This window comes from Drosophila willistoni, assembly GCF_018902025.1.
Source record: "Drosophila willistoni isolate 14030-0811.24 chromosome 2L unlocalized genomic scaffold, UCI_dwil_1.1 Seg196, whole genome shotgun sequence".
In the NCBI taxonomy this organism is placed as follows: Eukaryota; Metazoa; Arthropoda; class Insecta; order Diptera; family Drosophilidae; genus Drosophila; species Drosophila willistoni.
The window spans coordinates 2,226,864-2,241,765 of NW_025814048.1; the positions used below are offsets into that span (position 1 = coordinate 2,226,864).

The 14,902-nt window shown below is 36.0% G+C and overlaps 2 protein-coding genes and 1 long non-coding RNA gene across 3 annotated transcripts; 1 reads left to right on the forward strand and 2 right to left on the reverse strand.

Annotated features, from left to right (window-relative positions):
- Nucleotides 1-6,041: 6,041 nt before the first annotated feature.
- LOC6639879 (kinesin-like protein Klp59C) lies at nucleotides 6,042-8,291 on the reverse strand. Its single transcript, XM_002062669.4, has one exon. It carries the CDS (start codon nucleotides 8,109-8,111, stop codon nucleotides 6,213-6,215), a length of 1,899 nt encoding a protein of 632 aa, XP_002062705.1. The 5' UTR covers nucleotides 8,112-8,291; the 3' UTR covers nucleotides 6,042-6,212.
- A 1,512-nt stretch (nucleotides 8,292-9,803) lies between these two features.
- Nucleotides 9,804-10,619, forward strand: LOC124460008. Its single transcript, XR_006953964.1, has 2 exons — nucleotides 9,804-9,951; nucleotides 10,008-10,619. It is a non-coding gene; the product is annotated as an uncharacterized LOC124460008 (long non-coding RNA).
- A 1,433-nt stretch (nucleotides 10,620-12,052) lies between these two features.
- LOC6639851 (glycerol-3-phosphate dehydrogenase [NAD(+)], cytoplasmic) lies at nucleotides 12,053-13,623 on the reverse strand. The gene is made up of 7 exons (XM_002062668.4): nucleotides 13,289-13,623; nucleotides 13,023-13,229; nucleotides 12,769-12,957; nucleotides 12,530-12,713; nucleotides 12,322-12,475; nucleotides 12,176-12,268; nucleotides 12,053-12,119 (listed from the first exon to the last, which is right to left on the reverse strand). The coding sequence occupies exons 1-7, from the start codon at nucleotides 13,505-13,507 to the stop codon at nucleotides 12,089-12,091; spliced, it is 1,077 nt and encodes a 358-aa protein (XP_002062704.3). The 5' UTR covers nucleotides 13,508-13,623; the 3' UTR covers nucleotides 12,053-12,088.
- Between the last annotated feature and the right edge of the window lie 1,279 nt (nucleotides 13,624-14,902).

Genomic DNA, 14,902 nt, shown 5'->3' on the forward strand with positions numbered 1-14,902 from the left:
CATATTTGTTTTTTTATTTTCAGGTAAGTCTAATTTAAATAAACTACATTAAAAGGAACGACCCGTGATATAGTGCCAGAAGTAGAAGTACGTAAACTTTAATGACAAAGAGAACCTTTTAACCATATTCCGAACCAGTATCAATAAGCCAACTTAGACTGTATCAGGAATACGTTGGATCCCAAATTAAAACAATTTGTTGGTAAATTTTTGGTATAGAATATGGATTCGAGTCCACTTTCCTCCTCCATTTAGTGTCCTCTTTCCAACATTCCTCTGAAATTCTTTAAAAAATACCAAAATGTTAACGTTTCTATAAAAATAATGATTTAGACTTTGAATTTTGTATACCGGGTAACCTTGTTTTAATTGACTTTTAGTGGCCTTTGGATTGCAGTGTGTCCTCCTTGTTGGCAACGACGTCTGACAGTGTTGGTTAAATATGCAAAAGTTTAGTTTTATCTTGAGGCATTTTCTTCTAATGTTTTTTTTCATATTCTGCAACACGCGATCTCGCCATAGTTGTTAGTTGCATGTTTGCCACTTGACTTGACGTCTCAAAATGTGGTGCAAAACTGGGCCAATTTGGCTTAAGAGTTCAAAAATTTACATACAAACACAAACGCAAACACATCTGAATATTTGTAGCAATCTTTCTCAGGTGCAACAATTTTTAGCTGATTACGTTTGTTGGTATTTTTTTTGTTTTTGTCGTTATCTGTTTAATCTGAAATGCATTTTAAAGTTGCAGTAAATGTTATTTATTTGCTTGCCATTGCTGAAGTACTGAGGGGAATTATTTAAACTGTAATTCTCGACATAAATAATTCGCCTCGAGCCATGCCAACTGGAAGGACATACAGAACAACAGTAACAATGAACAGGACAACAGAGAAAGAGAGAGAGAGCGAGAGAAAGGCAGAGAAAACATGCAGCTGCCAACAATTTATTGGCTCGAAAATGACAACAATCTGAAGAAGGCAGATTAAGGAGGACGACGAAGGGGGCGTTGGACTAAGGAAAAGGAGCAGGACAATTATCATTGTAAACATTTTCCCAGGCAGATCGAAATGACACACAACAACAAGAAAGAAAAAAGTCGAAACGAAGTGAAAATAGTTTGAGCGTTTGAGCAATTCGAGATAGATTGTTAAGAATAGATAGAAAAAAACGTTTAAGCGAGATAGTTATTCATACTATGTAGTGAGGAGAGTATGGGTATATTAGAAGTGCTGAAATGCCAATTTTTAATAAAGAATTTTTCATTAATTCAAATTTAGCCACTTAAGAATTTTTTTCTCAGAGATACTAAACCAATCGTTTACCTTAGTAAGCATCCTAAGAAATGCTGGACTGTATCTTGGAAATATGTCCTAAATAAAACAGAATATCAAATGATTAAAATATACCGTTAAAAGTACTGTCTTGTAACTACCAAAATATCTTTTTCTAGCTTGATTTATGTGTAGTAAATGATTTTCAATCACAAATATGTCTCTTTCCGATCCCAAAAGTTGGTTCTTATAATGAAAACTAATGAAGATACATATTGACTCTGTGTAAATCCGACTTTTGAACTACCTTGTTGTTGTTGTCTCTGTTTGTCAACAGCGTTTGTGGCCAACTTTTGGTTACCCATATAATCTGCTTCTGTGCATTCTGTGTATCATTCATATGTTGCATTTATACTGCAACTGAAACCCAATTTCTTGACTGCATCTCAGAAGGGCTTTAAAGCAAATAGTATTTCCCATTCCCCACTTCTCATACAAAATGAGTTGTTTATTCACCTTTGAATGTGAATGCAGAACTGACTTACATAAAAGACTCACTTATCATACGAGTTCAGGTGTTTAGCTCAATCTCAAAGCTCAAGTAAGCTTTAGTTAAAGCTTGCCAAAGCAACAGGAAGGATTCTATTTGTGCATACTTACATATGTCTATGTTGTATATCTTGTTTTAGTAATAGAAGGTATCTAAAGATAACCCCTTCTTGTGTTAGAAATTAGTTTGAATAGATAGCAGATGGCACAAATGTCAAGCTGGAGTAAGTGGAGATATCCTTTTGCCTTTTTTCGTAAATTACTTCAATTAAATTAACCTATTAATTGTCTTGAGTTTTTAATACTTTTTTAATCTTATATGTTTGATTTTGCTGGCTCTGAGTCCAAAATGAAAACCAAATGATAATGCGAATAAAGTTTAAGTCCTGATAGAGACGGAAGTCTTTGATTTGAAAAGTTTTCCCGAACGCATTGATTATCTTATAAGTTATTATAAATCTTTCTTATTTACTTCATGCAGAGAAGAAAGGAACTCATCCTAAAATCAGAGAATATTTGTAGATTGTTTACCAAGATTTTTGATTGACAAATTGATATTGGAGGTGTATTTAATTGATATTTTTGAACTTCAATTAGATTGCCTAGTCAATGTGTGTGTGTGTGTGTGTGTCTATTTCTGAATCTGAATTTGCCTGTCAAAAATTTAATGTATACAATTTAATTTCTTGTCTTTTGGTTCGTTCGCATCGTTAATCAAAGTGTCTTTAATCTCACGTCAAGTTATGTAAATAAACAATTACGAGCATTTATGTCTAAGCACACACACACACACACACACACACACAGAAACACACGCATATCTATATGTATGTAGGTGTATATATACGTGAGCAAACACAACACACACACATATACGACACACGGGCACAAATTTTGTGGCTTAAAGTTAATTCATTTCGCAAAGTGTTTACCTAACCTGGCATTAAAACGGCTAGAAGAGATATACATACATATGTATATTTGTATGTATGTATATGTAGCTGGTATCAACTGCTGGCGTCTTCTCCTGCCATTTCCCTAATTCCTATCTCTGCTTTCATCCTTATGTCCTTAACATCATGGCTACCTACATAAATTCGATAAACATAAACACTCACTCACACACACTTTTCCCATTTTGCCATTTAGCAAACAGAACCGGAAGGAAACGCGTTTCGAATTCGTTCAAGTGCAAACATTTCAATTTGAAACTGATAAGTCACATTAATGTGTTCAGTTAACTCGGCCTAAAACCAGATTTCGAAAGCAGCAAATCTCTTTATATCGATTACTTTTCTCTTTCTATCTCTCTCTAATGCATTTTTGCCTGCTGCAATTTCATTTTTGGGCTACTAAAACTGTAACTGAAGCCAAGTGGCAAGTGGCTGAGACCACCAAAAATGCCTTAAGGAAACTTTTTCTTCAAGAGTGAATCGATAGAAGCCTCAAGTCCTTATGCCTGAGTGAGTAATGGGAATGTTGCAAGGCATTCAAAGAGATTGGAAGAGCCAGAGTTTGAGATGAAAACTGAGATAGAGAGTGAGAGAGAGATAAGAGAGAAAAGAGTAGCTGAAACGAATCTGGATAGCAGTTGAAATTTCAGTTTGACTTGGCAACAAATTAAAGCTCAAACATTTTTTGATCGATATAAGTATCTTGTTATGTTTGATAACATTTAATGTGTAAATAAGTAATTGTTATACGTTCATTTTCAATTAAATATCAGAAATCATCAGAGATAAATATATTGAAATAACTTGTTGTATTGGTCTACTAATTGATTCTAAGCTCGTTACATTCTTCTAATTTAGTCCAAATAACTACTTCTCTCAATTAGAATCTTCAGCAACAAATGATTTGAAGCACATGAGTTCTGAGGGCTTTTACAACAGAACTAAGTGAAGCCGATAATTTCCAAGGTCCAAATAAGTTTATCAGTTACTCATTAAGTTCATATAGCGGATATGACATAAATCTGCTCATGTCAGCTTCAGCAGCGTGTATGGAGTTATCTTTTAGTCCCCCCTCATTTAAAATATATACCTATATATATACATATGATGATAAACATTCTGACAGCTAAAAAGTTGTGGCATAACACAATTAAAAACTAAAATAACAAAAAAATAGATAATGAAAATAGAAAAACAAAAAAAAAAAAAACAAAATTATAGCAAAAGTTGCAATGACTCAGTTATGATGTCAAAACAGTTGCTTTTTAATTAAAAAAGATTTTTCATACTCGCTCCAACACTTTATGAGCTTTTTCTTAAACTCGAGTTTCACGGTGCGTATGAGCAACGTAACAAAGTGGAAGAGAAAACAGATAGAAAAGAAGATAGAAACCGTGGAAAAGAAGGGAAGGAGTATTTTTTATTTAGTTTTGCCTTCTAGTTGATTAAAGTTATTTTAATTGGTTTTTAATGTTAATGGCAAAAGTTGCAAAAACTAACAAAGTTTTGCCCCCCGATTCACCCCTTCCTTCCAACCCTCTCCCGCATTTCTAGTCTGTCTCTTTGTCTAACTGTCAGTCCGTCAGACATTTTCAAAATTGAAATGTTTACCCGAGTTCTCATTGTTGTTGTTGTTAGTCTATGCAAAAATGCATTTAATTATTTAGCTATTTTTAGTCGAATTTCATTTCATTTTTAATTAATGGGCAGTAACAAAATCCAAACGAGAAAGAGAATACAATTGGATAGCGAGAGACAGCGGGAGAGTGAAAGAGAAATAAGCAAAAATAACAAAATGCTTTTACGTATTTATTGGCGGATTTGCGCAAAGTTTTTTGCCTAAATGAAACCAAAAAGTTGCACAAAAGCCAAAGGTAAAAGCCTTTAAGCCATAATTTAATATATTGACACAAAGCTTTGTCGTAAGACGTGTCTTTGCTTCATCATAATCCCCCGCCATCTTCCGCACCCCCGCCATTCCCCCTCGGTCCAAGTAGCGCATATTGTATATTGACAGCTGTCAATGAAGGCGGAAGAGAAGCTCCTCTTCCTCTCTAAGCAGATAAAAATGAGAGAAAAACTCAGTTGGTAGGGCAACGAAAAGTAAGTTTTCTTCGCCTTCTTTTTTTTTTTTGGATTTGGCTTGGTTTGACTTAATGCGCAACTATGCGGAAAATGTTTGCGCTTAGCTTGAATTCAGCAGTGACGGGAAATTTTTGGTTATACCTTCATATATATATACATATATGTATATGTATATATGTGCATATGTATTTGTATTTGTGTTGGGTTATTTGACAAGCTAAATGAACTGACCCATCAGAGGCATCCGATATAGATAAATACTTATGAATAGTTAAAGCAATTCTTGGACATCTGGTTAATCATTTTGGGTGACCGAAACTGGAACCACAATTGATTGAAAGTCATTGGAATCTTAGTGAAATGAGTAAAGCAGCAGTTTAACTTATGAGAAGAGACAAGCTACTGAAATTTACTAAGGAATTGAATTGATATATCCCCTAAAACGGAGTAAGCATGTTGACTTTCTGTATCTAAAATCGTAAGTAGAAAAAGGTTTTTCCTAAACTTTTGACTTCGTACCTTGAAGAAATATTTATATATATAACCTATACAAAACTATGTAAAGGTTTAGAATCCTTTTAATAAACTCTCAAATATGTTGAAAGTTTGAAAAGATTGGAGAAAGGCAAGAGTTTTTAAGATCACAAGCTTGTGTGTTAACATGATTATTTCCTTCAGTTCGTTTCCTCGTGAGCCAAGCTCAACAACATTAGAGAGCAGATTCTTCCATAACATAATGCTCGTGGTGGGAGAACGAAACGTGTCCTCCAAACTATCTTAGCCATCGAAACTAAGGGCACACTCCTTTAAGCCTTAACATACTATTTCGTTACTTTCAGGCTTCAAGTTTGGAAAGAATGTTAATTTTATTGCAAGTGAATTGTTTATGAGCCAAAGTCGGATTCTATTCATAATCTATTGTTATGCTTGCTCATCCTGTTTACTGTTGGGATGAGTCTTGTCATTTTCGACACCTTTTAAAAGAAATAGAACACTCAAAGATGAAATAAAGTCGTATATTTCTTTCTTCTTTACACTATCATTAATTCTATGACCGTGAAGATGAAAACTTGTTTGAGCTTTTCTTTGTTTATTGTTTGTCAAACTCTGTCTTGACCCCAGCACCCTAAATTATTCCTAAACCTTTATATTCCCGGTCTTTAATTTAAAATAATTTTTCTTTCTTCACACACAATACAAATTTTTATTCCATTACTTTTAAAGATTGTCAATTTTGAGTCGAGTACAATGTGTAAAATGATATGTCTGGATGTGTCTGAAAGTGGTTGTCTAATTGTGGAGTGGACCACCTAATAGATTATTTGTTGTAGAAATCGAAAAGAAGAAACTCTTACTTTGGTTTGTTCTTGGCTGCTGTTCCCTCCTGCTTCTTTGCCTCCTCGGTTAGATGATAGTTATCGGTGACAGCATTGAAATAGGCCAAGTTATCATCCTCTTGGTTGCGATGACATTTATGTGAGTTCCATACACTGTATATACCATTAGATGCACTGGCATCTCCATCTTCTGGCAAAGATGTGGCAGATGGTCCTGGTCTCAATGCTGTTTGAGATGCGGTCAAGTCAGGCAGAGAATTTCTGTGGCTCCATAGGCCATTGCTCTCCTCATCGTAGTAGAGTGAAACCACATGATCCGTGGCTGGTCTCTTGGGAGAAGGGGGTTGGGCCGTGAGTTCTTTGACACGATCTGCATAGCGCAAAGTATTGAGAGTATGCTCAACAGAATTCAATCCAGGAGAGATCATGGCTATCATGCAAGTCTTGACTTTGACGCCACCAATAAAGGAGTCCCGCAGCACTTGAGTTAGCTTCGAGCCACGGAAGGGCACATGAGCGGATTGACGACCCAATGCACGAATGCATTCCTTGAGGGCCAGCAGTGATTTATTGATTTCAGCTGCCTCCAAGCGGGTTAGACGATCCGCTGAGCTATTGTCGGCTCCTCGCTCGTTTCCCGCCAAATCGATGAGTGAAAATTTACCATGAAGACGATTATTTTTAGTGTAGCGTAAAACTATCTGGAAAACAGCATGGGAGCGTGATGACTTGGCATTGGCTGATGTTTGTCCCGAAGTGCGTACAGTATTTCCCAATTCCAAGAGGGTCAAAACATCGCTGGTAGCCTTGACTGCCTTTTCGGTGAGACCGACAACTTGTACGACCTGATGACCATCTTCAAGGACTCGCAATTGTGGTTTTCCTGGCATAAGCAAATCGTATACCCTTGAGCCATAGATCTCAAAGAAACAACAGGTAACTGTTAGACCCAAACGAACATATTTGGTCTGTCGCAAATTATCAAAGACATCAACGGCTGCCATGGCATAGATGCCATCCCGAGGATTCTGTTGCTTGCCAGTGAATTGGCCACCCATTGTATGTGTCTTGCCACTGCCAGTCTGGCCATAGGCGAAACAAGTAGCCATTCCCCCCTCAAAGACATGACGGACCAATGGGCGAGCCGTATACTCATAGACCATGGCATTGGAGCACTCCTCATTGAACGTATAATCAAAGCGAAAGTTGTGATTCTCCAGAAACTTGACCAAATTGACATGTTTACGCGGTTCATGCACAACCAGAGAATCCTTCGTGGGCACAGTGATGACATCGAGCTCCCTTTCCCTTTGCTCCCTGCGATTCAATGGACGCTTTCTAACACACACAACAATCTGATGCTGTTTGAGTTGTCCTCGTATACCCAAGCGTAGTGGATGAAAATCCATTTGCAACCGGTGTAAGCGTATCATTCTGGCCAATTCCCAATGTGGATTACCAGGATCTTCGTTCTTTTGCTTCTCGCGCATATCCCTGGCCAAAGCTTGCTGTTGGCGACGCTTCTCACGCTGCTGCCTCAGGTGATCAATCTGATCCAAGACTACATCATCGCGAGGCAATTGCCTGGGCATGGCGGTCACAACTCGCGGCGCCAAACGCCGTGGGGCGAATGAGCTGCCACCAGCCTTTAGGCGGGCCAAGGCAAGAGGACATTTTGGCGTAGCTCTGGGAGATATCGAGGCTGTGCTGCACAGGGGGGCCTCATAAATCTGTGGATTTAGCTTCACAATCGACTCAATGGGCAACTCTTTGCCCTGTATGGCACTGCCCTCGGACCATTCTACAGTAACTATATTATTTGAGCCGCCATCCAGTTTGATAATACTAGCCAAATGAACACGACCATCGGATCTTTTGATATACACTTCCTGATTGATAGATAAGACGTCCATGGAGTAAGAAAGGATAAAAGAAAACAAGAACAAAGGGAAATTTCAATTGGTCTTTTGACCTTTTGTCGATTTCTACAACAAATTTAAGGTGTAAGCCAGAAGTTTTCTTTGGAAAAAAATAGTAAAAAAATAATATGGCAAGAAATTATACGGTTACGTTTATGTCACGACAGGTTAAACAAAAACTTTATGATTGAACTATCTAACCTAGTCTTTTCAAAAAAAAAAAATAATAATCTAGTTATAAAACCATGCAGTTTACCTTATATCAATCGCTTTATTACGACACAAAGACCAAGCAATCAAGCACAGTGGTAAAAAGTCTTGGAAATGTGTAAATAAAATTTGTTTGTATTTCATAGTAGAGTGCTCTATTTTTTTTAGACATTTCTTTGAAGTGGAGGAATCTCTTTCTATCTCTTTATAAATTAGGGTTCTAGCTAGCTATATATAATTTTGGACAGCATCAAGGTAAGGTTAGTTAAAGGTTTGTTCCTACATACAAACCCAAGTAAATTAGGTTAACAAAAAAAGTTTTCATTTCAATAGGGTAAGCTAAAGAAGGTATAATTTTTCAAAGGCTTTACTTTTAAGATAGATTTAGGACATGAAAAAGGTTATTTCCATTACGGAAATAAATTTTACAGATTTTAATGGCTTGATGTTTGTAAATATTTTATTTATATTTAGTTATTATTTCAATTAAATTTTAAAGATTCTGTCGAACTATCTTTTTAGATATTTCTGGGGTAAGCCATCCAACATAAATATGCAATTTGGTATATAGTTTTATTAACTAGTTTTGTATTTATAGATTTTCGAGCCATGAAGCACTGTGCAAATTTCATATACATATGTATCTTTGCCTGTGACAAAAATGAAAATACATGCATATGAGGGGCGAGTTAAAGGGGCAGGTTAAAATGAGAATTCAAAACGAGAATTCGTTCCCGCTCCAAAATACATTTTTGGGCCATGGTCCGACTAAACAAATATGCCAGTTAGGCAAACACACGCCAGTCGACCAGACATGAAAAAGCTACAAAATTTGCATATCAACCAACCAGGCAGAAGCTGCTGCAGCTGCACGAAGGAGGAAGAAGGAGAAAGAGTTGCAGACCAGAACAGAAACCAGACTTATTTGCCCAATTCTTGTTGCATTTTGAAGGCATTTTTGGCTTTTCGTTTTTACTGATAATTACACGGTAAATTTGCCAAATGTGACGACAAATGGTAAACTGAATGCTAAGAAGAGAGTGAGTGTGTGTGTGTGCGTGTGTGCACCTGGTTTCCTGCCGACTGGCCGACTGACTCAATGACGTTCAGACACATTTCGTTCGCCCCTTCGCTTGAAATAAAGCGCAAGCACTTCAAAAAATAAATAACAATTTTGTACGTTACACACGTCTCGGCTTATGCAAACGTATCTGTTCATTTATATATGTTTGTGTATAGGTGTGTGTGTGTGTGTGTGTGCAAGTGGAGTGCGCCTAAAAGTATACTTCATTTCGTGTTTTACAAGACCAACCATCAACCAAACCCAACCCAGTTGGTAAATACAACGAAAGTCCTTCGTGCCAGTCAGACTCCCCTGCCCCATTTTCTCTTTCTCTCTGTCTCTTCCTTTCTGGTGTTAGTGTTGACTTTGTTATTGTTGCGAAATTGAACAAATTGTGTTAAAACAACAACAACGACAACAACATCAGTTCGAACGTCGTCATAGAGAAATCTATCTATCAAACGTTTGAACTAGTCGATCCTGCCAATCTATGCCTTGAATGTTAATATAGATTCCGAAATTAACCTAACAACATATAAATTTTTTTATCGTATTTGTGTGGTAAGTTGAAAACAAATTTTCTAGCCAAAACTGACTCTCTCTCTCTCTATATATAGTAATTAAGGGCGGGCTATGAATAACAGTTAGCCACCATTTAAAACGCCTGGAAAAAAAACGTAAAACCTTTAACCTAACAAAGGGCAAGAGGAACAAAAAAAAAAAGAAAAACCTAGAAAATTATAGTAAAAAAAAAATCACTTGGAAAAGTCCCGTAAAATGTTTCGAAAGTTGATTTACTTTCTAATGGCCACATTTGGCATTGGCCTCGCTGTATTCTGGAGATTCTTTAAAGAGGATGAAGTCCAGACTGTGGCAGATGCCGAAAGCCCAATAATGCAAAAAATTCGTTATATGATGAGCGAAATGTATTACTATTTCCATGAAGATGAGCGACCTCCTGTGCCAAAGATTAGTGCAAACTTCCTACAACGTGCCTGGGAATATGTGGGAATCTAACAAACTCTGAAAAAAAAAAAATCACAGGAACAACACATACATACATAAATAGGAGACGGCAAATACTTCAGAATTTAATCACTAATCTCTTCACTAACAACCAAATATGAATATTACATAAATAAGCTCCATTACAATTGCAAAAACGAATTTACAACAAAATTGTTTACAATAAAATAGAAAGAGTTCGCTTTCACCTCCCATCTCCCATATATTTCTCCATCGCCGACCAATCCTCTTCAATGTACACAAATATAGATGTAGATTCTATAATAACCATTGTAAAATTATTACTAAGTGAATTATTTATGCAATTCATTTAATCGCGTGCACAATTTTGTGACACATTTTTCGCCCCTTTTGGCATAATTAAATCAAAAAATGACAAAAGAGATTACCGCTGATTTTGTAAAGAGGATTAATTCAAATGTACAAAATTATTATATGCAATTTGATTACATTAATAGAGGCAGATCGATAGAGAGACAGAGACAGAGTGCGAACAATCAAATCTCTTATAATTTATATATCTAGCAGTAACTTAGATTGATTACATATTGTTAAATGCCCACAAAAGTTTGCTGAACCTGGCATAGGTAGCAGGTAGCACAGTGGAATCTCACTAAAGTGGATGAAAATTGCACTACTCGGATTGTATAATCCGATTGTGACGCGACCCAAAGGCAATATAAAGACTGCCCATAAAAGCTCAAAATTAAACACCTTCAAAATACCCAAACTAACCTAAAAAAGATGTCAGAAATCTTCTTTTGAAACTCAGTTCGTTATTTATTATAAACATTTCGAAAATGTCTACAAAAATTTTAAATTTGAGCTTGCTTTAAAGCAAGATTGAAGTCCTTTTGGAAGGTTATGTGCAAAAGGGCTCACTTTGGACTATAGCAATCTTTGCCATACTTCAAACCATGTTAGACTTAAACTTCAGGAAGATCGTAAATTAGTCCGACAATTTTACAAATGCTTAATAACCACAATGGATCAAAACAAGTTCCTAAGGCTGTTCATTATATCGAATTATCATCAAGAATTGCAAGGAACATATTTATTTAGGAAGTACCCAACTCATTTTATGGTTCTAGAAGACCGGGTTCAAGAGAATTCGCAAAACGCACCTACGAATATCGAATTGTCACTGTACTAGGAAGTGTGTCATTCAGACTGCACTCAGGATAGAACGAGTTTCTGGTGCGTTTTGATGCTTCTTGTTGTTGCCTGCTCCCATTTCCTTTATTTCAATTGGTAGCACAATACCAAAAACTATTCGATACAGAAACAATAGAATAGAAGGGAAAGCAATGCGGTTTTATTTTCAGCTTCATTCCCTTTTCCATATTTTCTGTTGTGAAGTGAAACCCTCAACAAGTGCTTGGAGCATTTGGGTGCATTCAATGGAGTGCACTTTCCATAAGGAATACTTGAACAAAAAACAAAACACAGAAGAAGTAGAACTAGAAAGAAACGCAGAAAAGACGCATAACAATAAAATGTGCATGGCCTTTGTTTGGGTATTGAGTTCAAATGGGTTTTCATTCTTTCATTCATTCATTTATTGTGCAAATGCTTAAGACATATATATATAACTCGCATTTTCAAAACGCATTTTCAATAATAAGTGAGAGAAAAATGTTTTTTCTGATGTTTTTATTGTTACTAAATTTCATTAGAGTTGAAAAGTATGAGTGGGATGAAAGCTAAAAAAATAATGAAATCAATATTAATATAGAAAATCCAAATTACATTCTCTTACATATCCTCTCGAGCAAAGCGTAAGGTCTCTACCAAGCGTGTTAGAGGTTGATCACCCACACAGATCTTATAGATGACTGTGAATAATGGGAATCTATAAAAAACATACGAGCTTAAAGTCAGAAAAAACTCAAGTCCATAACTTACTTATCAGCTAGACCCTTCTTCTCAAGCATTATGTGTACCAATTCGGCAGTGACTGGACCCAAAGGTTCGTGACCTGGTATCAAAATATGTTCCAGTTCACTCAAAGGTTGTCCAGTCTTGACAAATGCCTCGGCCAATTTGCGATTACGATTGGCTAAACGAAAGAAAAGTTAAAAACTTTTAGAGAAAAATTTTAAAAATTTTCTACCATAACAACTGGTGACCAAGTCGGAGATGCCGCAAGCCTCAAAAAATGTGGCCATGCGGCAACCAGGATAGAAAACATCCACAAACTGTAGAGTCTCTAGAAAACCACGACGTATAATGCCAGCTTTGGTATTCTCGTTCAGTTCCATGCCATCAGCACAGCCAGCACCAAAGGCAATGACATTCTGAAAGCCAAAGTTCAAAAATATTACAAGCTTGTTGGCAGAGTTACGAAATTACCCTTAGGGTGGAGCAAATCTCCACACAATCAGCATCATCAGTGACTACTACACGAAATGTGGCCGACTTGAAGATATCTTGTAGTAGACGAAAGTATTTCTGATCACGACAACCAATAGTTCCCTCTACAAAGTTATCATTGGCTATCTCATGGGCCAAATTGCAGCCCACCAACACAGAGCAGGGTATCTAAGGAGAAAAATGTAGAATCATATTATTCAAGAAAACGAACAGAGAGTGTTCTCCCTCTCAACCTTCAATTGCCTCATTATAATCTGTGAAATCAAAACTATTTGACCATCATCACCGCGTTCGAAACCCTTTATAAGAGATACTGCATGAGCCGTGGGCTTGACCTTACCCAGGAGGGTCTTGCAACAGCTGTTCACAAAGGTCGGTGGTATGGCAAATATTAAAATGTCAGCATCTCTAGCTGTTTTAACCACATCATCAACAGCCACCTAAAAACAGAGGGAGCTATTAATTAAAGAAACAGCAGCAAATTGTCGTCCCTACTTACAATATTAGTTGGCAATACAAAATCCGGCATATACTTTACATTGATGTGCGTCGTGTTGATAATTTCCGTTAATTTTCGTCCGTCAACTATTTCCTCATAGACATACATATAAACGATGGGCTCCATATGCTGTGAATTGGCCACATTTCTACCCACATTGCGGGCAATCGTTGTGGCCCAATTGCCAGAACCGATTATACAAACGTTAATTCTATCCATTTTCGAATCAATGTGTATCGAGTTTTGTGTGTACGTCTGTGTGGTGTGAGTGTGTCAAAATGTAAATGAATTAAAGCAAACACTAAAATAATGAGTGAGTGAAATGGAAGTGATAGTGTTATAAATTCAATGATGATAAACAAGCAAAAATCAATTCGAAAAATGTGATCAACGAGTATTCTAATTTATTTTGAAATAAATTTTCGACAATATGTTTCAGCCAAAAGTAAAAAGGTACAAAATAATCGTGTTTTTTGAATAGTGTGCTTAAAAGTATTGCTAAGTATTGTATGTAAAAGTTGATTCACGGAGGTGGGAAATGAACAAAGAATTGTTTTATTTTATTTATTATGTTAGACATTTTATTTTGAAATTAATATTATTTACCATAAATTATATTCAATTTTCTTAGTTTTTTGATTTTGTGTTAAAGTTCTCCTGCTCCGCTTTGAAGTTTTCTTCCTTAATGCCGTTTTCTAGTGTTGGTTATCGCTATTTAACTTTACAGAAACATTAGTTATCTGGCATCAACAAAACATTTGAAATGCAAGAAATGAATTTTTTGCAAGAAGAGTCTTGTCAGTTAAAAAAGGTAAAAAGGAAAACTTAGTGATTTATTGACCTAACCTAGTTGACCCAGTTAACTTTAACTGTTGACTCAACGTTTAGCTTTACATTTTAACACGTATCTTTGTTATTTTTAATCATATTGTCACAAAATTGCATTGTATTGATTTTATTTAATATAATTACAATGCATTTGCTTTATAAAAAAAAAACTCTTCTGTATTTCAGAGTCATTGTGAGAATGTTAATTCTTTGATTTTATTAACGCAATGACAATAGTCAAATTGGAATAATAGCGAAAAGGGCTTACAGTGGGTCAAAATATGATAAGCCCATTTACAATTTATTACTATTTTATATCGATTTACATATTCTGATGAAAAACTCACTGGGATATGCGCCAATTTACGTATAGTTTGTTCATTTTGATTGGCCAAATAGAGCTATGACTATCGTATTATCATATTTATTTCACAATTTGACCTTTTCCACTTGCAGTGTCCCTCCTTCTCTCTCTCTTAACTCACAGAGAGAGAGAGAGAGAGAGAGATGGGGTCAGACTCTGCCTGTCCCTTGAAAATAATTGCACACGCATAATTCTACATAAATATTGTTCGTATATTGTATGTACAACCTTATATATGGTTCAATAGTACAAATATATATATATGTATACGTATATATTGATTGAATGCTGGGCAAATAATTCATTTTCAAGGCAAAGACCAGAGAGATAAGCCCAGTAAATGTAACAAAATAAGAGAAAAAATTACGCATACGTCACGTACGCCAAACTGGCTGGCAAATAATTAACTGTGGCCAGTTCGT

What these genes read in the sequence shown, in the direction of transcription:
- LOC6639879 (XM_002062669.4), bottom strand. Translation starts at nt 8,111, where the DNA reads ATGGACGTCTTATCTATCAATCAGGAAGTGTATATCAAAAGATCCGAT.
- LOC6639851 (XM_002062668.4), bottom strand. Translation starts at nt 13,507, where the DNA reads ATGGATAGAATTAACGTTTGTATAATCGGTTCTGGCAATTGGGCCACA. An exon ending in TTATAATGAGGCAATTGAAG is followed by an intron (nt 12,958 to 13,022) that starts GTTGAGAGGGAG and finishes TTTTCTCCTTAG; the next exon opens with ATACCCTGCTCTGTGTTGGT. An exon ending in CTTGGTCACCAGTTGTTATG is followed by an intron (nt 12,476 to 12,529) that starts GTAGAAAATTTT and finishes TCTTTCGTTTAG; the next exon opens with CCAATCGTAATCGCAAATTG.